At 37.0% G+C, this 21962-nt stretch overlaps 1 protein-coding gene across 3 annotated transcripts in view; it reads right to left on the bottom strand.

Moving 5' to 3' along the window:
• Nucleotides 1–7688: 7688 nt before the first annotated feature.
• Ptpn4 (protein tyrosine phosphatase non-receptor type 4) overlaps nucleotides 7689–21962 on the bottom strand; it is a 162362-nt gene continuing 148088 nt past the window's right edge. For all 3 annotated transcript variants that reach the window (XM_013113552.3, XM_005070297.4, XM_040737603.1), the window contains exon 27: nucleotides 7689–13334. In XM_013113552.3, coding sequence (XP_012969006.1) covers nucleotides 13248–13334 — 87 coding nt within the window. In that variant the 3' untranslated portion in view covers nucleotides 7689–13247. The remainder of the gene's footprint in view (nucleotides 13335–21962) is intronic.

Here is a 21962-nt window from a genome sequence, read left to right as displayed (position 1 = left end):
ACGCCCCTTATAGCCCTACCCAAGCCCCGCCCCGAAGGACGGGGTGCTAGGCTCTTAAAGGGGCGATGGCGCCGCCCCGGAAATCAGCCTCCAGAGAGTGAATTTAAGCCGGCAACGCCAGGTGGGGCCCACAGGAACAAGAAGCTACAGTTTAAGAGGCACCTGTTGCGCTTGCCCAAAACTTTGTCTTATCCCGAGGGCACTCTTAGGTGTATGGAAACCTGGCTGCTACACTGGTTCATTTGTTCATTAATTAAATAAATAAATAAAACAAAGGGGGAAAGACCTGGCACACTTTTAACCCCAGAATCTGGGAGGCAAAGGCAGGAGGATCTCTGGTGAGGTCAAGGGCAGCCTGATATATTTAGTGAGTTCCAGGACAGACAGGATTACATAGTGAAACCCTGTTTTGAAAGAACAAAAAATACATTTATTTGTCTTTGTGTGTATGCATGTGGGGCGAGTAAGGAGGGGTGCAGTCCACGTGGGAGTAGGGCTTGTAAAAGTTGATTCTTTCCTATCATGTGAGTGCCAGGGGAATAAAATCAGGTAGACACATTTGGGAGCAAGCACTTTTACTCACTTAGGGAGTATCTTGGTTTTACCTCTCTCCCTCCCCCCCTCCCCGCTGTCCTGAAAGTCACTCTATAGACCAGGCTGACCTGAAACTCAGGGATCCACTTGCCTCTGCCTCCTGGAATTAAAGGCTTGTGCAACCACCACCCAGTGAATTTTTACTCTCTCAATTATACAATTTAAAATCAAACGTTGAGTTTGGGATACAATTCAGTGGTAGGTTGTTAGACTAGTACACACTAGACCATGGATCCAATCCCTAGCACAGTAAAAATAAATAACCAAGATGTTGCTTTTTTGTTTTTCGAGGCAGGCTTTCTCTGTGGCTTTGGAGGCTGTCCTGGAACTAGCTCTTGTAGACCAGGCTGGTCTCAATAGAGATCTGCCTGCTTCTGCCTCCCCCAGTTCTGGGATTAAAGGCATGCAACACTACTGCCCAACCAATGTTGCTATTTTTAATGTGGTCTGGTATATCTATTTTTCTCTTACACAGTTGTTCATTGATTTATAAATACTTAAATGTTTCCTTTTTCCCCTACCCCCACTTCCTAGGGATTAAAATGGATTTAACCCTTTACTGTTAAAGCAACTTTCTGTCTACAATGGAGAACGAAAGTAAACAAATATGTGTCAAGTAGTGATAAGTGTCCTGGAGAAAAACAAACCTAGGAAAGGGAAATAACAGAGTGATGTTTAAGGTGCTGTGGCCAGGGGGTTCTTGAGTGGCAAGGCAACATTCCATTCATACATTCTTCAGATAATTTATCAAAATGCCTACTGTGCTGTAGGCCCTGGAGATAGTACAGATAAAGAAGAAAGACAAAAGTCCCTCAAGGCAACCACAGTGACAAAAAATCTGTAGTCCCTTGGGAGGGAGGCTCAGTAGTGAGATCAAGGCTACCTTAGGTCACATTTTGAGATTCTGTCATAATTAAACAAATTTATTTCATGGCCAAGCCAGTGTGGTAGAGTGTTCCTGTAGTCCTTGCTACTCTCAAGGTTGAGGCAGGAGGATCACTTGAGCTCAGAAATTTAAGGCCAACCTACCTAACACAATCTGAAGGAGGAGAAGGGGGAGGAAGGGGGAGGAAGAAAAGAAGGAAGAAAGAAGAAGGGAGGGAGGAAAGAAGGAAGAAAAGACAGGAGAAGAGAGGAGAGGGGAGGGGAGGGGAGAGAAGAAGATGGTGGGAAAGGGGAGGGGAGAAAAGAGAAGAGAAGAGAAGAGAAGAGAAGAGAAGAGAAGAGAAGAGAAGAGAAGAGAAGAGGCTACAGAGAGCAGAATGCATGAAGTCCCGGGTTCAATATACATGTTTGGTTAGCTGTTAGTAAATACTAAAGAGAAAAGTAACAGAAGGGAGTGTGGTCAGGGAACAGAAGGGCAGCAAATTCAGCAAGGAGGAAGGTCTCTTAAGACAGTGACATTGAGTTGGGCGGGTGTTGGTGGCTCATGCCTTTAATCTCCAGCACTCAGGAAGCAGAGGCAGGTGGATCTCTGTGGGTTAGAGGCCAGCCTAGTCTACAGAGTGAGTTCCAGGACAGCCTCCAAAACAATACAGAGAAACCCTCTCAAAAAAAAAAAAAAAAAAAAAAGACAGTGACATTGAGTTCAGACCTAAAGTTGTTGAGGAAATAGCCCAGTAGACATCCTGGTAAAGGCCTGTGTGGATAGGCTCCAGGACAGCCCTGAAACAAAAGGACCAAGAGCAGGTGTCATTGAAGAGGGAAAGGGTGTGGAGCCAAACCCTCTCGGGATCGTGCCAGAAAATTAGTGCATGGAGGGAAGGCCCAAGCAGAACAGCTTTCTGCTACAGTGGTGTTGCCAGAATGTTGTCAGTCACCTGGGTGGCACCTCAGCTGGGGCCAATAGAGAAACAGCTGAGTACTTCACTCAGCTCTACCCATAGCAGGCCCTTTGGGGTGGAAAGAGTAAAAACTGATGCTCCCTGGCTGATTGGGGACGAACCAGGAAACCAGTGTCATTTCTGCTGCCTGGTACAGGTTTTTAAAGCAAGACTAGTCTCAAAAAAGGGGAGTAGGCCAGGGATCTAGCTTACCTGATAAATAAATGCACACATACAAATGTAATAATTGTAAAATGTAACTATGGAACATCCATATGATGGCATAATTAAAAAGAAATGAGACAGGGTTGGTGAAATGGCTCTGCAAGGAGACACTTACCACCAAGCCTGATGACCTGAGCTTGATCCCCAAGGCTCACATGGTGGAGAAAACTGACTCCTGTAAGTTTTCTTCTGACCTCTACAGGAGTTCTGTGCCAGTACATACATAGTCATTTGAAATGACTCCCCCAAATAAATAATGTCTGAAAGAATGTGATACATGTGAATATGCTGACATGGAATTATCCCACAATGAAAAATGAAAAGTGCAGTGAGGCATTAATCTAATTAATCATAATTAATAAAAAATCGCGAGTCAAATATTGGAATCTGAACCTGGAAGATCAGAATACTGCGGAACAACCACCAATGACCACATACCTCTCCAGAACCTTTGACATAAATAAATAAATAAATAATAAATAAATAAATAAATAAATAAAGGAAGAAAAGGACCTCAGGCCTTTATGGTTTGAGGATCCTGACTCCACCTTCTCCAGAGCACGTTGTCACTTCCTGTCTCCACCTCCAGAGTGCTGGGATTAAAGGCATGGGCCACTACTTCTGTGGTTAGCTAGTGGCTAGCTACAAGCTCTGATCTCAAAGCAAGCTTTATCTGTCAGAACAGAAACAAAGTATCACACAAAATTGCAGGCTGTATCATACAATCCTGCAAACATAAATATATTTGAACAGAGGTCTTCAATGATGTGATGGGGCTTCCACTGCCCCATGGCTTCATATAGCTCAGTGTTGCTATTAATACTGAGATTTGCATGAGAAAAAAACAGGTCAATGATTTTGAGCCAAATTTGAAGCAAGCTTTAAGTACTGACAAGAAAAATGGACTCTGGTCAGATCCACCTTAGTTCCCAGCAAGTGGCCACAAGACAAGTGCTGTAGGGCCTTTTAAAGGACAGAGGCATAAGGCCACCATATTTACCACGTGGTTTTGTTATTTTTCCAAGAATTACAACTCCCAATATTCCAGTTAATTACCTGGCCCTTGGGAGGTGACGTTTACAGGCTGACTGGCTTTTACAGGGCCAAATTTGAATCTCTGGAATACTGGGATTAAAGGTCTGTTTTTCACTAAGTTTGGGGGGGCTTTTATCAGAGATGGGGAGTTGGTAGGAGGCTGCCATAAATCATGTTGGATTTTCCTCAAGATGTTTTTCATAATTTTTCTCTTATTTTTGACACAGAGTCTCTGTGTTGCTCAGGCTGGCCCTGTACTCCTGTCCTAAAATGATCCTCCTACCCCAGCCTTAAAAGTAGTAGGTGGGACTATAGGCACAAGTCACTATGCACTAGGTACCTGCCTTTGCCATGTATGCACCTAAACAGTTATTGGTTGCAGGGTGTGGTGGTACAGCCATTTGATACCAGCACTTGAAAGGCAGAGGCAGGCAGTTTATTGAGTTCAAGGCAAGCCAAAGCAACCTAAAAACCAAACAAAAACAAACAACCCCCCTCCAAAAAAACCCAAAACTAATACAAAAGTTGAGCTAGTAGTCCTTTTTTCTTCCCTCCCTCTAACATGCAAATGGCAAGCCTGACTGCACCTAGAAAGATGTGATTCAGGTTTACTTCCAGAGAAGTTTTTGAGTGACAAGGTATTGCTTTGGGATTACTGGAGGAGGTGTGGCCACAATTGAGACTGCAGATACTTTTTATCTCTAGGCTGGTAGAGAGATGGCTTAGTAGGTAAGAATGCCTACTGCTCAGCCAGGCAGTAGTGCCTTTAATCCTAGTGTGTGGGAGGAGAACCTCTGTGAGTTCTAGGCCAGCCAGGACTGAGAAAACTCTTGAAAACACAAACAAACAAAAAGAATGCTTACTGCTCAAGTATGAGGACCTGAGTTGGGATTCCCAGAACCCATGTAAAAAGCTGAGCACAGATATGTGTCCCTGCAACCCATGCTGAGGTTGTTAGAGATAGAGATCACAGACTTGTTGGCCAGCCAGTCTTAGCTGAAAAATTCTAGGTTCAATGAAAGATCTCGACTCTCAAGAGAATAGGGTGGAGATTGATAGAGGACAACCCAATGCCCTCCCCTGACTCCCACAAGTGTGAGAATAGGTAGCTGTTCCAGAATATGTATATGTCCATACACCACACACACAAATGTTCTTTAATTTTCTAAATTCTCTTTAAATCTCTATTCTCCCCATTACCTCAAGAATAGTCATTGTATGGCTGGGTGGTGGCACACCTTTAATCCCAGAATTTGGGATATAGAGACAGGAGAATCTCTGTGTGTTGGAGGCCAACATGGTCTACAAAGTGAGTTCCAGGACAGCCAGAATTTACACAGAGAAACCCTGTCTTCAGGAAAAAGAAAAACAAACAAAAAACACAACAAAAAAGAGCCACTGTGTGTGCTAGTACTTCTAGAAAAAAAATCCATCATATTAAGCAATCAATCATCCCTTTTGATCACTCATTAAGGACTAAATTATTGTTGATAAATTCCCATGAAATAATCTTGACACAAAGTCATTAGATTAGTAAAGCACATCTTTATTTTTCAATTGAATATTAACAGCTAGAGGTGTGTTTTTTTTCCTTTTCACATTTGTACCTGAACAACTACTCAATCAAAATGAAATATGCCCAACAAAATATGTGTACTAGCATTGCACATAACATAACATAAATTGACATTAAGACTAAAACAGTTTCAATGCAAACTAGCATTTTTTTATCCTGTTCACTGTTGGTATGTGTAGATTGTTTAAAAACATGAATGGCAGGAATTCTAATTTTCACTGAAATTAAGACAAACACATAAGGCCTTTCAAACATATAGTAATCTGCAGTGACAAATGCACAGTGATCATTTCAATTAATCCAGTGTTGACCAAATTCAAGCTTGTTGTATTTGAAGTTTTCATTCTTAGCTTCTTTGCCTCATAATCACGAGACCAAAGCACACAGAGATATCTTTGTACAACTGGGAGAAAAGGTAGTCAACAACATTAAGGGACTAATTACATTTTGCTATTAGTTCAGTACAAAACATGAAATGGAAACAGAAATGAAAAATATTTTAATAAGGAAATAGACTTTTAACCAAGCAAACTTCTCACTCCATATTTACATATAGCACCTATTACAAGAAAAGAAAGTTCCCAAAGTAAAATACCCTCTACATAGAAATAATTTTAAAACTACTGCTTAAAAATAGTACTGATAAGTATAAACTATCAGTCCTAAAGTTAAACCTACACTGTAGAAAACAAGGACTAGCTTTTCTTATTTGAAAAGATTACAACATAGTTCATAAGTAGTATGTTCTGATGCTGGAGAACACTGGGGTAGACAACTTTCATTTTTTACAGCAGATATACTGTATTGGCAGAATATGAAAACAGCTTAATATAAACTGTTACAGCATCATAAATTCTGCCCTTTGTCTTCTATATAAACTATGTACTTGTGGTGCAGCATCTACTTAACATCTAGGTACTACACTGAAAAAATGTGATTTCTAAGTATTCATGTGATGCCCGCAAAATGCAGAGCAGAAACAATTTTAGTAAGCCAAGCTTGGCGGAAGCTAGCTGAGAGAACTGAGTACAGTAACACAGTAAGTTGGGCAGCCTCTATTGTATTATACAAATTACAGAAAAATTGCAGAGCTAAAATCACATAGGTTACCTCTTAAATATCAAAGAAGCTATCAAGAGATAATTATAAAGCATTTAAACTTGGGGCCAATCTAATAAACTCTAATACTAATCATTTTTTTTGTATTTACAAAACTTCTAGGATAGATAGTTTTAATGTATAAATTAAGTCAGTAGTAAGCATGAAATAAAGTGCTATTTGAGATCAATTTTAGCACTGAAATATGACCTACTCTACAGGATTCAGGAATGAGGAGTCTTGCTAACTCACTGAAAGATTGGGAAAGATGAACCCAAAGAAATCGCAGAATTGACTTGGAGCATCCTTGACCAGGAAGACAAATAACTAGAATACTATCATACAAATATTTTAAAAAGGTAAATAGGTCCATTTATGATAATAGTGGATGTAATGACATATAGTAGTAGATCTAGGGAAACCACAAAGCAGCAACTATTTGGGCCAAAGGTTGAAGAAAGTTATTTTCTCTCTCTCTCTCTCTCTCTCTCTCTCTCTCTCTCTCTCTCTCTCTCTCTCTCTCTCTCTCTCTCTCTCTCTCTCTCTCTCTCTCTCTCTCTCTCTCTCTCTCTCTCTCTCTCTCTCTCTCTCTCTCTTTCTTCCTTCCTTTCTTTCTTTTTTGAAAGCTATTTTCTTGATGAGCCCTGGCAGCGACTTTACTTAACAATGTGACTTCTCAGTTAACAGAATTAATAATGACAAACTTTATAACTGCTGGGGTTTAGGAAATCTGACACTAACCTTGGATTACCTTTTGGTTGTTCAGGGTACGTCATGATAAGTTAAAATTAGTATGGAGGGTTAGAAAGTATTAAAACAATGAATTCCCAATTTCATAAAATTTAATAATTGATAATTACTAGATTTAAAGGAGCTATTTAACAAATAAATCATGCCTACAGGCACTGATTTAAAGTGAAAAGTTTTCACGTAGCTAAATAAACTTGTAAGCATACAAGCCACCACTGTTCTAAGTCACTAGAGTTGGGCCCAGTGGTCCTACTAGCCACATCACTGAAGATAAAAAGAGAAACTCGTTAGCAGGGTCAGAGGCCTCTGCACAAAATTGCTGCAGTGGCTCTTAGGCATGGGTTTCTGGCTTCACATTCTGATAATGATGCCCCCATTGGTGGCTGTGACATTGACAAAGCTTGGGAACTTTCCTCCATGGTAGACACATGCAGAGCACACTTAGCCTAACACAAAAACATTCTTCCACACCCTACAAGTGTAGAATTAAAATACTTTACACTCAAAATAGTATATACAACTTTTAAGGAAAACTTCTAGAGCTAAAACAGAGCAATGTGAAATGAATGTACACTATATGTGAAAAATGCTTTGACAGTGACCATTTATAACAAAATTCCATTTCTTCCAACAATGCATTTTACATAATGACTTGTAACACTCTTTTCAGTCCTTTGCAGATCTCTCTCTTTTTTAAAACACAATATACTTAGACTCAAGTAGTAACTGTAACATTTGAAAGATACATTCATTTTCTTTACAGCATGAAAGACATACCAATATTGTTTTATCCCTTTTAAACAATGAAATTAAAGTTAACAGTTTTATTAACCTTCTGTTCATAGAAAAATATTTTCTGTATATCATTTACATAATAATAGGAAAACTCTACAATGTTTAATTGAAACCTTTATGACTTTAACAAGGTTTTCTTTTTCATTCTTATACTGGAAATTTCACAAGGTTCCAGAAAGCTAAACATTTGAACTCTTCCTTAATCGTGTAGCTTTTAACTTGCAATATTGCTAATACCGTTCTGCAATTAAAAGTACTACTGGCTTACTTGTGTATGCATACCTAGCTAACATTGATGAACTGCTGTCAAGCAGCTATGACTAATGGCTGTCCATTTAGCTTTGGAGAACTAAAAAATTAACAAAACTTTAGAAATCAACAGTATATCATAGTAGAAAATCATAAAATAAGCAGCAACACATTTATATACGGAAACAAAGTAACTTTATGGTATGAACTCAAAACAAATTCACCTAGGGCATGGAAATAAAGTTAATTATGGGCTGGAATACATGGGTTCCTATTTCTGTTAACATAGAGAAGTTTATTATAGTAACTACTACTTAGAGTAAATGAAATCCATGAAAAACAAAATTTGTGGTAAAAAGCAGAACCCAAAACATACAATTTTGGGACTGATTTCTTGTACTCTCAAAATTGATGAAATTATCTATTAGCAATTAGCCCTCAAAAGTTAAGATTATGTAAATTTCTTTATATATATAATAATTCTCTAAGAATTTCACAAAATTCACTACAGTTTTTGATCACACTGAGACACAAGTGAATATTTGCACACAGACCAGTAATTGTAAATATTTGATAAATTCAATCCACTGATAACATAGTGACAGCTGTTTGGCTAGGAGGAAGCACCACAAATGGCTCCAGGAATGGCAGTTGGATGGTTGGTGCAAATGTGGGACATGAGAAATGTTAACACAAAGTACTTGCTTTGTGGATGCAGCACCTTGTATGAAAGCAGACTATGGGATCATTTAGATATGATTTGCTATATTACTGAGATGTTTATTCCAGCAAATATTTATCATCACATATTTACTATAAATGGCTTAAATACAAATTCATCAGAACTACAAAATAAGTACTATAAAGAGCCTGTAAACATATCCCACATTATTGTGGTATAAACAACTTACATGAATTCAAAACTACTTTGGCAACTTTACCATCAGAGTATTTTAAATATTCAAAGCACAAACATTAGATAGCATATTGCTATAAATTCATGTTTCCTTCTCTGTTCCTGATAAACAAGTCATACTTCAATTTTATCACGTTCACATTATGAATATAAATAATTTTGCAAGTAGATATAAGTTGTAAATCTCAGTTCTTTGTTTTAAGTGCTTTAAAACTGCCTTCCTACTTGCAGTTCAGTTTGCCTACTATATGTTTATCAGCCTAAATACTTCACAACAGCTTATAGTCATCTGTTAGGGAAGCATAACTAGCAAACTTATCCCAAGTCCTAATTGGCATCACTTTTGAAGCCTACTTTCAAATTCCTACGGGTGTCAAAGTTTCAAAGTGACAATACTGAGCGTGCTTCCCAGGTAGAAATAGATAAAATATCATATTCACAATTTACTGAAGTTCTAGTCTAATATACCAACAATTCTCTAGATTGAGAATTAGAAAACTTGAAGATGACCAAATTCTATTAAATTAATTGCTGGGCACTTGTCCTTCCTATCATAAGAAAGTAGAGATTGGACAAAGATCTTTCAACTTCTTATAGCTCTTAAGTGTAGTGAGACAAGAAATTTTTTGCTCAAATAACGAATTAGATTTGGTTAAGACCTGCCAAGAGATATAAACAACCCCATGGTTAAAGTTCACTCAGTCTCTGGACTTTCTTTATGAAGTACACATGCAAACCAATGCACTGATGTTTTTCTATGAAGGCATGCACAGTAGTACCCCAAACCTTCAAATAACTGTCTTAATGGCTCAGCATAACTTTGTGCAATTTTCATACAATGTTATCTTTATTCTTAGGTCAAAATGATCAGTTATTGTCCTTTTCCAATTACTTGCCCCAGTTGGCTACACAAAAAGTTTTCTGGGGGGCTGTTTATTCTGCCTCACTCTTGAGTGGTGGATTAGTTTAACAAGTACAACCTATTCTTTTTGTGAATGCATAGTCTACTGCAAAATATTACTACAGAGTATCTAGACAGTGCTGATGAAAACCAGATGCTCAATAAAATCCTTGAAAGAAGCATAGAAAAATTATCTAAATTCAGAAAGGGAAAATTTCACATTTACTATTTAGCATCTACAAAAGTCCCTAATTCACCAATATTGATTTTCATTTGTCAGAATAAATGCATTCTTTCTTTAGTTTGTCAGGGTTTGGTTCTAAGGGTGGCTAGGGAAATGGAAAAGTACTTTAATTCAAGAAATTTTTTCTCCGTCACATAATATTACATTAGTATGTATGAAGTCTAGCACTACTTGGCTATGAAAACTATCATTATTTCTAGAAATCTATTTAGATTAATAAACTGATTAAATGCTTAGGTGCAAAAGACAGTGTTATAGGTTAGATAACTAAGAAAGTTTAATTAGCATATCCATATTAACAATTTGTGAAGGGTAATTTTAGCTTAAGATTCTAACAAATATTCTAAAAGGACTGTTTTTACATGTAAAATACTGATAGAGGACAGTTCTCCGATGAGAAATTTAAATTTAAGTCTACACTTGTCACTTACTGACAAGCATCAGTGATTTAAAAGGCAGCAATGCTCATTGCCAACATCACTGTTAACTACAGAGGTGTGAACAAACCAAAAAGTTAAAGAGCAAGGGAATCATGACATTGCATTTTTACTTCTACACAGCGTTTCTTCTTTTGCCTATGGTCGTCACATTCTATCCACATGGCAAAGGCAGACATTTAAAATCTAGACTAAAGTCCACCAAGGGAATAAAGTAGCTCTATAATGTATAGATCTCCAACTTGATTTCCCTTTTTAACTTGTAATGATATCTATCCTACTAGCCTAAATTACTTTTGCCTCTGGTAGAAAATGGAATGTCTGAGTGAAACTATTGTTCACTATCATATATTGTCTTGCATGTGAAATAAGAATAGGAGGACTTCTGTTTGACATAAAGATTATGTTTACGTCTCTCTTTAAAAAATAAGACACAATATTTGTAAATGATAATTTATTTGGCATGCTGGCCATTAATGTTTAGAGTTTAACTTCTGAATTTTACTATCATGGATTCTGAATATGTGAATTGATAATTTAGATTTTACTAAAGATTTGTAAATGTATGTCACCCATCCAATTAAATAGTTGTCCAAAATACTTACTATTGGAATCTATGTTTTATCAAGACTACAGAAATATTCTGAAACCATTAGCAAATGTGCCTATTTTAACTATACCCATATAAATATCATTTGACTAGGTAAGCAAATTCTCACATTAAATTGGGCAATTTTAAAGATCCATCTCCATAGATTTAAAAACAGATAAAGCTGACAAGGAAAATACACATATCTGTAATAGGAGTTGTATCTTCAGTCAAGATGGACAATTAAAAGCCTCACTAAACATGCTTATAATTTAATAGACATATATAAACTAGATAATATAATTGTATACAAAAATGACAAGAAAACCTACATTTTCCTATCTTGGGAGTCACATTTAGAAGAAGTCAATTGTTTTTAATTACTTATCTGAAGAATTTCAATGAAAAGACCAGTATGGCCAGGCATATGCCTTTAATCCCAGCACTCAGGTGGCAGAGGCAGGCAGCTCTGCATGAGTTCAAGGCCAGCCTGGTCTGCAGATAGAGTTCCAGGGAAGCTGGGACTGTTACACAGAGAAACTCTGTCTTGAAAGAAACAAAACAACACTCAAAAAATAAAGTAAAAATTAAAAATGAAAGAAAGACCATTGTGAATACAGCCTGATATGAACTGGAAAGAGTGCTGGAGGGAAATACTTCAGTTAGAGACAGGAATAAACCCAAATAATTACCTTTGTAACTGTAGCTTAGAGTGTTAATGTACATGTTAAACATCACTTTTTAAGTTAGGGGGAAAGTAATTATGAAATCTGAAGAATGAACTCTCTTTTTAAGTTAAGCTGCTGAACTTTAACTCCTGTCCCTCAATAAAGGAATGTACAGATTGTGAACAATTCCATGGCAGCAGAATGCACTCTCAGCAGAACTCAGACATTCTGGCTTTTATGGCAAAGTACAAGCAAGCACTGAGTAAGACACAGAATTTCCGCCGGGCAGTGGTGGCGCACGCCTTTAATCCCAGCACTCGGGAGGCAGAGGCAGGTGGATCTCTGTGAGTTCGAGGCCAGGCTGGACCCACAGCCTCAAAAACAATACAGAGAAACCCTGTCTCGTAAAACAAACAAACAAACAAACAAAAAACCAACAACAACAACAAAAAAGATACAGAATTTCCTTACCCTTCTTTGTATAACTCTCAACATAAGAAGATGTTTTTTTTTTAACACTGTGAACCTATTAAAAATTCATAAAACTATAAGAATGTATAGTATGCATACCTCCTATTGGGTCAAATGAGTGCCTTTTCATTAGACAAAGATAATTCAAGGCACTTAAGGGGTTAAGACACAATGCATGCATTCCTTTACATCAAGAATGTGAAATCACATGATTTGGAATAAGCCAACCTTATGATAAATATAAGTTACATTATTAAATCCAAGAAAATCCATAGATTCATAGATATAGCTTCTATAAGATGCTGGTAAATGGACACTGTGCAGCATTTCCTGGGAACAGCAAGTCCCACTTTTCTTCTCAACAGCAGGTTCCTACTGGGATGTCAGGGAGGATGTGCTGCATCCACAGGCAGTGTACTGGCTAATGTTGAGAATGGTATTGCTAACGCTTGGAAAATAAAATCTGGTAATCAGTAGAGTAAGTACATGAACCACTGGAAAGACCAGAGCAGACTCCTGATGTTCACTCCTTTTTGCTTTCAGGTATAGGTGTGTAACAGAGATGAGAATTCTGAGCCTTGTCTGGGGCAATTCCACCAGAGGGGACAGCATGGCACCACCTCGAAATTCCATAAACTACCCTGAACATATTCAGTTCCCACTATTTGTTCAGAGCAAAGCACAAAATAGTCAAACATATGAGTTATAGGTTTTGAGTGACTTTTTTAAACATAAAGTGCAATAGTGCTGAAGTTTTCAAAGTTTGTTTGAGTTCTCTTTTTTTGTGTGAGATGCCATTTCCTGCAAGCAGCATTATGGCACAGTGAATGTAACAAAAATCAGTTTCCCAACACTTATCCTAATCTTTTTGCTTTCTTATTTATTTGATGGTGTTGTTAAGGGTTTAACAAAGCCTTCTTCATATACTTTCAAAATAGCTTCACAGACAAATCTGTATTGACTCTGAAAAACACAAATAGAAAAAACAGAATCATTAGAAAATCCAGAAAACCAAAAACTAACATCTCACTTGCCTTGCTTATTAAAAAGAAGAAGAAAGAGGAGCAGGGAGGAGGAGGAGGAGGAGCAGGGAAGAGGAGGAGGAGGAGGAAGAGGAGGAAGAGGAGGAGGAAGAAGAGGAAGTGGAGGAGGAGGAAAGAAAGAACAGTAGAAAAACACAAGATATATTTTTTTCCCCCGAGACAGGGTTTCTCTGTGGCTTTGGAGGCTTTCCTGGAACTTGCTCTTGTAGACCAAGCTGGTTTCAAACTCACAGAGATCTGCCTGCCTCTGCCTTCCAAGTGCTGGGATTAAAGGTGTGCACCACTACCACCCGGCACTTATTTTTTTTAACCAACAGATGGACAAAAAGCTTTAAAAAAAGAAAAGAAAAAGAACCTCACATTACACTTTGTTGGCAAAATGCTGCTGATAGGAATGTTAAAACACTAAAACTATAAACAGAAATTTGAAAGCATCTAATAAAATTGTATTATTTTACTTTTGGATCAAGCAATCTCACTTCCAGAAAATCTAATTCAAAAGATAAACTAGAAAAGTAACTGAAATATATATATTCAATCTTTTAAAATAAAAAATTAGAAACCATTTAAGATGCCATCAATGTGCTGTGTAGAGAAGGCTAACCTTAAACTCACAGAGATCCTCCTCTCTCTGAGTTTGAATGCTTGGATTAAAGGCATGTATCATGCTACCTGTCAGGATATTTTCTTAAGTGAAAACAAACAAGGCAGGTCAGGCAAAGTGGCTTACACATATACTAACCCTTGGAAGACTGAAGCAAAAAGTTCTGTAAGTTTGAGGAACGTATCAGCTATATAATGAATACCAGACCAGCCTGTTTCAAGAATACAAGGCAAAATAAATATGAAAAACAAAAACAACAACAAAAGGCAAGGAGGAGGGGGGGAGATGGCTCAGCAGATAAGAATATGTGGATAAGTAGGAAAATTTGGATTCATATCTCCACTACCCATGTGAAAAGCTGGGCATTTAGGGGGTGTCAGGGCAGACACAGGAGAGAGATCATTATGATTTGCTGGCCGCCAACTGAGCTTCAGGTAGAGTGAGACCCTTACTCCTGAGAATCAAGTAGAGAGTGACAAAGACGGACACCTAATATCCTCCTCTGGCCTTACTCTCTGCCTTGGTCTCTTTCTGTGCATCACATAAAAAAAGTTAAAAGGTAAGGGATAAAAAGTATGTGCAACATTTATAAAATAAGAGAATAAGATAGACAGGTCTCTGTGAGTTCAAGGCCAGTCTGGTCTACAAAGCAAGTTCCAGGATAGATAGAGCTGCTATACAGAGATACCCTGTCTTGAAAAACAAAACAAACAAACAAACAAAAAGACACCACACAGACAAAAACAAAAAAGAAAAGCAGAAATATAAATATGTATTTAAAATTTTACTGTTGGTTTACATTTATTTTAAGGAAGAATAAGATAAATCTTTAAAATGTTTTCATGAAAGGATGGAAGGAAAAGAGAGGAAAACATAGATCAAGCTCCATAAAATAAACCTTTAGTCTTCTTTTTAAAGATTTATTTATGATGGGGGAGGTTCTTCTGTATATATGTGTCTCTTGTTGGTTGATGAATAAAACACTGGTTGGCCATTAGCCAGGCAGGAAGTATAGGCAGGGCTGCCAGACGAGGAGAATTCTGGGGAGAGGAGGCAGAGAGAAGCAGCCAGGAGACACCATGTAGTTACAGAGAAGATAGGACGCACCAAGCGTCCTCTGGTAAGATAAGGCCATGTAGGAATACATACATTAAAAGTTATGGGTTGCCGGGCGTTGGTGGCGCACGCCTTTAATCCCAGCACTCGGGAGGCAGAGGCAGGCGGATCTCAGTGAGTTCGAGGCCAGCCTGGTCTACAGAGCGAGTGCCAGGACAGCCTCCAAAACTACACAGAGAAACCCTGTCTTGAAACCCCCCCCCAAAAAAAACAAAAAGTTATGGGTTAATAATTAAGAGAGACCTAGCCAATAAGAAACCCGAACCATCAGCCAAACAGTTTATAGTAAGTATAAGTCTCTGTGTGTTTATTTGGGTTTGGGTCTAAACGGCTGTGGGAACAGTAAACTCCATCTACATTTTTTTCCTATGTATTGTTGTTGTGTCTGCATAAGGGTATCAGATCCCCAGGAAGTGGAATTAAAGACAATTGTGAGCTAATGTTCAGGTGCTAGGAACTGAACCTGGGTTCTCTGGAAGAGCAGCTGGTGCTCTTACCTACTGAGCCATTTCTACTTTTATAGATTTAAAATATAAAATTGACAATATCCTAAAACAAATCAACATGCCTGTATCAAGCTGATGATATTACCACACTCAGCAGTTATTTGGAGGGATTATGATAGTAATTAACTATGCTTTGAAGCTATACTGAAATTCAAAGAGAACTCTGAAGCTAAGAACTCTTCATAACCATACTGTGTATGTGATGCCAGGGCTGTCATTTTGAAACAGACATGCAATGTTAAATAAAACAGAAGTGTACTTTTAATATTCTTAGTCTTTCATTGCTGCTGCCCTAGAGAACATGTACTCTTATTAAACAAGAAAGGAGAAAAGAGTAGACAAAGAAAGTAAAAAAAAAAAAAAAACCAAACCCATGTGCTAAATGAATTCACATTACACCATAAGTGTATTTTCCTAGCTCTGATAATTTAGAGAAACAAACCAACAATAACAATACCCCATCCTGACTATTCAGAGTGTCATCTAAAATAATTTCTCAATAAACAGAACCAAAAAATAATTTCTCAATAAACAAAAGTAAGAATTATTGGAGCAGTTACTGTTTCCAAATCTGGGGCATAAAAGACAAAGCCAGGCTTAGCAATCTTTTTGATAGCAAGGAAGTTACCAAAGTTATTATGGTCTTAGGACCCAGCATGAGGTTCCTGCAGGCCAAACCACAGGATAGTTCTGGGCACCACTAAGTAATTAGATATGGGTTGAAACACATAAAATATGTTTATATACAATTTTTTTTTATTTTTTGACTTTTTTCTTTCTCTTTGAGAAAGGGTCTTACTAGGTCTGGCTGTCCTAGAGCTCACCATGTAAACCAGGCTGCCCTTGAACTCACAGAGATCCACTTGCCTCTGCCTCCAGAGTCCTGGGATTAAATTTTTACACCACTACAACCAGCTAGATTCACAGTCTTTCAATTATATCAAAATGAACAAAAGTCAGTTGCTGGTGCTGAGTAGTGAATGAACACTGAAAATTTGGGCTGGGGAGCTCAGTGACAGAGCACTTGTGCAGCATGTGTGAGTCCCTGGATTCCACGCCAGTACTGTAAAATATGATAAAAATATAACAGCACTTGTAAATCAAGGGAAAGAATCAAATATTTATCTTTAAAGAATCATTCTAGGAGTTGGAGAAATAGCATAGTAGTTAAAAGCACTATCCATATTTCCAGAGATCCTGGGTTCAATTCCCAGAACCCACACTGTGGCTCACAGCCATCTATAATTCCAGTTCCAGTCTCTTCTGGCCTCTAGGGGTATAAGGGTACCAGATATACACATTATACACATACACATATGCAGATGAAATACTTAAACACAGAAAATAAAAATAAATAAACCTTTTGAAGAAATAATTCTAGCTAATAAATGAAGTGGCCTAAGCCACTGTGGATTATGCCATTCATAGACAGGTAGCTCTAGTCTATATAACAATGGTAGCTGAACATGAAACTGGGAGCAACCCAATAAATGGTAAAACCAAGCAAACAAACAGAATGCCACCACTCTACAAACCCAATGAATAATGAATAGAAGCATAGATCACTCAAGGATGCTAAGATCACAAAAAGAAATATAATCAAATACCATGTGCCTCCTGAGGAAATAATTACCAACCTGAACTGCTTGAATCTATGAATCCATCTGTCACTCTGAGGAGAGAGCGCTACCTTGAGGTTATAAACCAAATCAATTGACACTTGGGAATGATAATAGTTCAAGTAATTTGGTTTGTTCATTAAATGAATTGGAAAAAAAAAAGACAGGAAGCGGAGAAGGAAGTTTTTGATTAAAAGAAATTTAGAATTTAGAAGAAATATAAACTAATTCAAACATGCAGGCCTGTGGTATTTTGAAAGAAAATGGACCCCAGAGGGAGTGGCAGTATTAGGAAGTGTGGCTTGTTGGAGTAGGTGTAGTCTTGTTGGAAGAAGTGCATCACCGTGGAGGCAAGTTTTGAAGTTCATCTATGTGGAAGCCATGCCCAGTGAGATAGACTACTTTCTGTTGTCTTCAGGTCAAAATGTACAATTCTCAGCTACCTCTCCAGCACCATGTCTGCCTGCACGCTGCCATGTTCCCCATCATTTCATGATGATAATGAACTAAACCTCTAAAACTGTAAGCTGCCACCTCAATTAAATATTTGCATTTATAAGAGTTGACATGGTTATGTGGTCCCTTCACAGCAATAGAAAATCTAAGCAAGACAAGGCCATTAATTGAACACCAATTTCAAATAAATTGTAAAAACAACCATGGTGACTGTTATGACACAGCAACTTTACTTCTGGGTACAGATCTGAAAGAAAACAAACTGCAGTCTCACAGAGATATTCTCTATACCCTCCATCATATCAGCTTTATTCATAATAGCCAAAAGCTAGAAACAAGCCACATGTCCACCAATGGAGAAATGATTAAACAAAAGGTAATAATTGAAACGGGAGTGTGGTTCAGCCTTGAAAGAAGGAGATTCTGACATGGCTACAAAATGAATGAACTGTGAAGACATTACCTATCTGAACTAATGCAGTCAGAGGTAGACAAACATTGTGTGACTACTTATATGATACATCAAACTCAGAAACAAGAAGTAGAATGGTGGTTACTAGAGCTTTGGGGAAAAATATGAAGAATTTTTTAATGGGGATGAAAAAATCCTAAAGTTAATTCTACAACAATGTACATATATTCAACACTACTGAAATGCATACATAAAAATGGTTAAAATGGCAAATTTTGTTTTGTGTATTTTATCACAACTAAAAAAAAGGAAAAAACAAAACAAAACCCCTGTGCACCAGACTTCACCCCACCGGAGCAACACCCAACCTCCAGGCCCAGACCAACCCAATCTGCCCTGCCATATCCTACCGAGTCTGCAAGCTCTCCAATCCTCAGATCTAGTCTAGATCTACATCTGGTGCCTACTCTGGTGAGCCCCTTCCACAACATCCCCAGTCTCCAGTATGTCAGACCAACTCATTGTATCCACCCAACTTTATCCCATTCTCACCATATCTAATCTTCAGGCCTAGCCTAACCAACACATCCTATGATCTGCGCCCAGCCTGCTGTGTCACCTCAGACATAAAATGAATAAAAATTTCACATGCACAGGACTTATCATAAAAATGAAAGCAAAATGAAAACCCAATACACAATCTATCAGTCCCTGTCAACACCTATCAGTCCTATAGATTAGTCCTATAATGTCTAATGTTAATTACCTAGATGAGCCCCAAGACAAAGAACTTGAACAATCATAGTCTGGGCAGTGGTGGCACATGCCTTTAGTCCTAGCACTTGGGAAGCCAAGGCAGGCTGATCTCTAAGTTCAAGGCCAGTCTGGTCTATAGAGAGAGTTTCAGGACAAACAGGACTACACAGAGAAACCCTGTATAGAAAACCAAACCAAAAAAGAAGAATTATAAACTTCATGAAAAATTCAGGTTTAAAAAAGATACAATGAAGTAGCTCAGTGAACTTGGAGAGAATAAACTTAAAAAGAATAAATGCCTAAGTGATACACAAGAAAAATACAAATAAGGTTGAATGATCTGAAGACAACAGGGCTTGAAAACTAAGGTTCAATAAAGGGAAATATTAAGGAAAAAAGAAGATGGAACTGGAGAACTTAAAAGTCAGAAGCCCTTACAAATAGAATGGATAAAAAGCATAAAGAAAAAATACAAAAAGCTGCAAGAGAAAAAAAATATAAGCCACATATAAAGAAAAAAATCCATCAGAGTAACAACTTTTCAGTGGAAACATTGAAAGCTGAAAGAACCTATAACAATGTACTCAAGTTTTAAAAGCCATAGATGCCAAGTCAAACTAATGCACCCAGCAAATCTGTCAGCTGTAATTGAAAGAGAAAGAAAAACTTTCCATGATACAAATAGGCAAAAAGAATTTGTGTTCAACACAACCTCTCTATAGAGAATACTGGAAATAAGGCTTGACCTGAAGAAATGAATAAGCATAGCCAGAGACTGTAGAAAGGAAACAAATGAAGTTATAAGTACTGAAACACAAGGTGAAACTAACAATACAAACAGCAAAACAAATAAAATGACTGTGATCAATACATACCTTTCGATAACAACTTTAAATATTAACAAACACAAAAATGTATCCTTTGCTGTCTACAAGAAAATCACCTTACCTTTAAAGATAAGTACCACCTTAAAGTAAAAGGATAAAAAAAAGTATACTAGCAGATGGGACCAGGAAGCAATCAGACATTGCTATCCTAATATACGACAAGATAAACTTTAAAGTAAAACTAATTAAAAGAGATGGTGAGGAATACTTCATTCCAAAGGGAACAATTAATCAAGAATACATTACAATCTTAAACATAATTGCACCAAATTTGGTGCACCTAATTTTATGAAAAAATGTACAACCGAAATTAAAAACACAGATTAACATCAAACCATTGTACTGGGTGAGTTTAATACTACACTTTCTCTAATAGGTCATTTGGTAAAAAAAATAAACACCAGAATTAAACATCATACATCAAATGCACTTAACAGATAGCTACAGAATATACCACCAAACACTAGAGAATATATATTCTATTCAGCAGCCCACGGAAGTTTCTCTACAATAGGGCATCCCAGAACACACACAAACACAAAACATTAACAAATTACAAAACCTAAAATAATTCCATATATCCTATCTGACTTTAATGCTATAAAACTTATTGACAGTAATAAACCTCTCCTGAGCACACTAACTCATGTAGATCAAACAACTAAATGATAAATCGGTCAAAGTCAGAAAGAAATTTTAAAACTTCCTGGAACTAAATGAAAATGAAAATACAAACTAATAAAACCTCTGGGTTTCATTAAAAGCAGTCCTATAAAGAAAAGTTATAGCTAGAAGCTATAAAGTCAGAAAGCACAAATTAATTAATGACTAATGATATGCAGATCAAGAATTTATATAAATGAGAAAAAACAAATTCAAATCCAGTATATGGCAAGAAATAATAAAAATCAGCAGAAATTCATGAACTAGAAATGAAATACTACAAAGAATCAATGAATCCAAGAGCTGGTTCTCTGAGATGATAAATAAGCAACAAAGAAAGAAAGAGAGGACCTCAAATTAACAGAATCAGAAATGGACAAGAAAACATTACAATAGAAATCAAAGAAATCCAGAATCTTATAAAGTATAATACCTTATAATTAGTATAATTTAAAAACCTATACTCCATTAAGTTGGAAATATTGGACATTCTTTATATTCACATGTATAATGGACATATATATATTTATATATAAATGAATAAATTTCTAATTTTATACAAGTCACTGAAGTTAAGATAAGAAAAGATATAACAACCTAAACAGACTGCCTATAATAAATAAAGGCATTAAAACAAGGAGAGGTTCCAAAGCTACATGAAGAAACCTGTCTCAAAAAAAAAAAATCCCTGCTCAGATGTATTGATCGCAGAATTCTACCATATAATTTTTAATTAATTATTTTTTGTTTTATTTTTGTTTTTCAAGACAAGATTTCTCTGTGTGATATCCCTGTCTGTCCTGAAACTCACTCTATAGACCAGACTGGCCTTATTGCCTTGAACTCACAGAGATCTTCTTGCCTCTGCCTCCTGAGTGCTGGAATTAAAGACATGTGCCGCTACCACCTGGGCAGTCAATACTTCTAAAAATTATTTTTAAAAATTAAAAAAAGCAAAAAAGAAATAAAAACAGAAAGAAACACTTCTAAAAACAGTGTTACTTTAATAAAAGCAAACAAACAAACAGGCAAAGACACAGACAAGAAAACTACAGACCAATATTCCTGATGAACATAAATAAGAAAATCTTCAATAAAATATTTGCAAATGGAATTCAGATATATCAAAAATATTATCCACTATGACCAACTTGCTTCACCCTGTAAATGCAGGGATGGTTCACCATATATAAGCCAACAGATAAAATAAGTCATATAAATTAACTTAAAGACAAAAATCGTATGATCATCTCAATCAATGTGGGAAAAGTCTTTGAGAAAACCAACAGACTTTCATGACAAAAATCCTACAGAGATTAGGACTGGAGAGAACATACATCAACATAATAAAGGCTATATACAATAAACCTACAGCCAACATTATCTTAAATAGAGAAAGCTCTGAAGCAATTCCATTAAAGTCAGAAATGAGACAGAGCTGTCCATAATCCCCACTTCTTTCCAAATTAGTGCCAGAAGCATTTGCTGGAGCAGTAAGGTAAAGGAAGGAAATTATAAGGATACAAATA

Source organism: Mesocricetus auratus, unplaced genomic scaffold (genome assembly GCF_017639785.1).
Source record: "Mesocricetus auratus isolate SY011 unplaced genomic scaffold, BCM_Maur_2.0 Super-Scaffold_100676, whole genome shotgun sequence".
Lineage (NCBI taxonomy): Eukaryota > Metazoa > Chordata > Mammalia > Rodentia > Cricetidae > Mesocricetus > Mesocricetus auratus.
The sequence above is the reverse complement of the archived record's forward strand: the minus strand, read 5'-3'. Positions and strand labels throughout refer to the sequence as shown.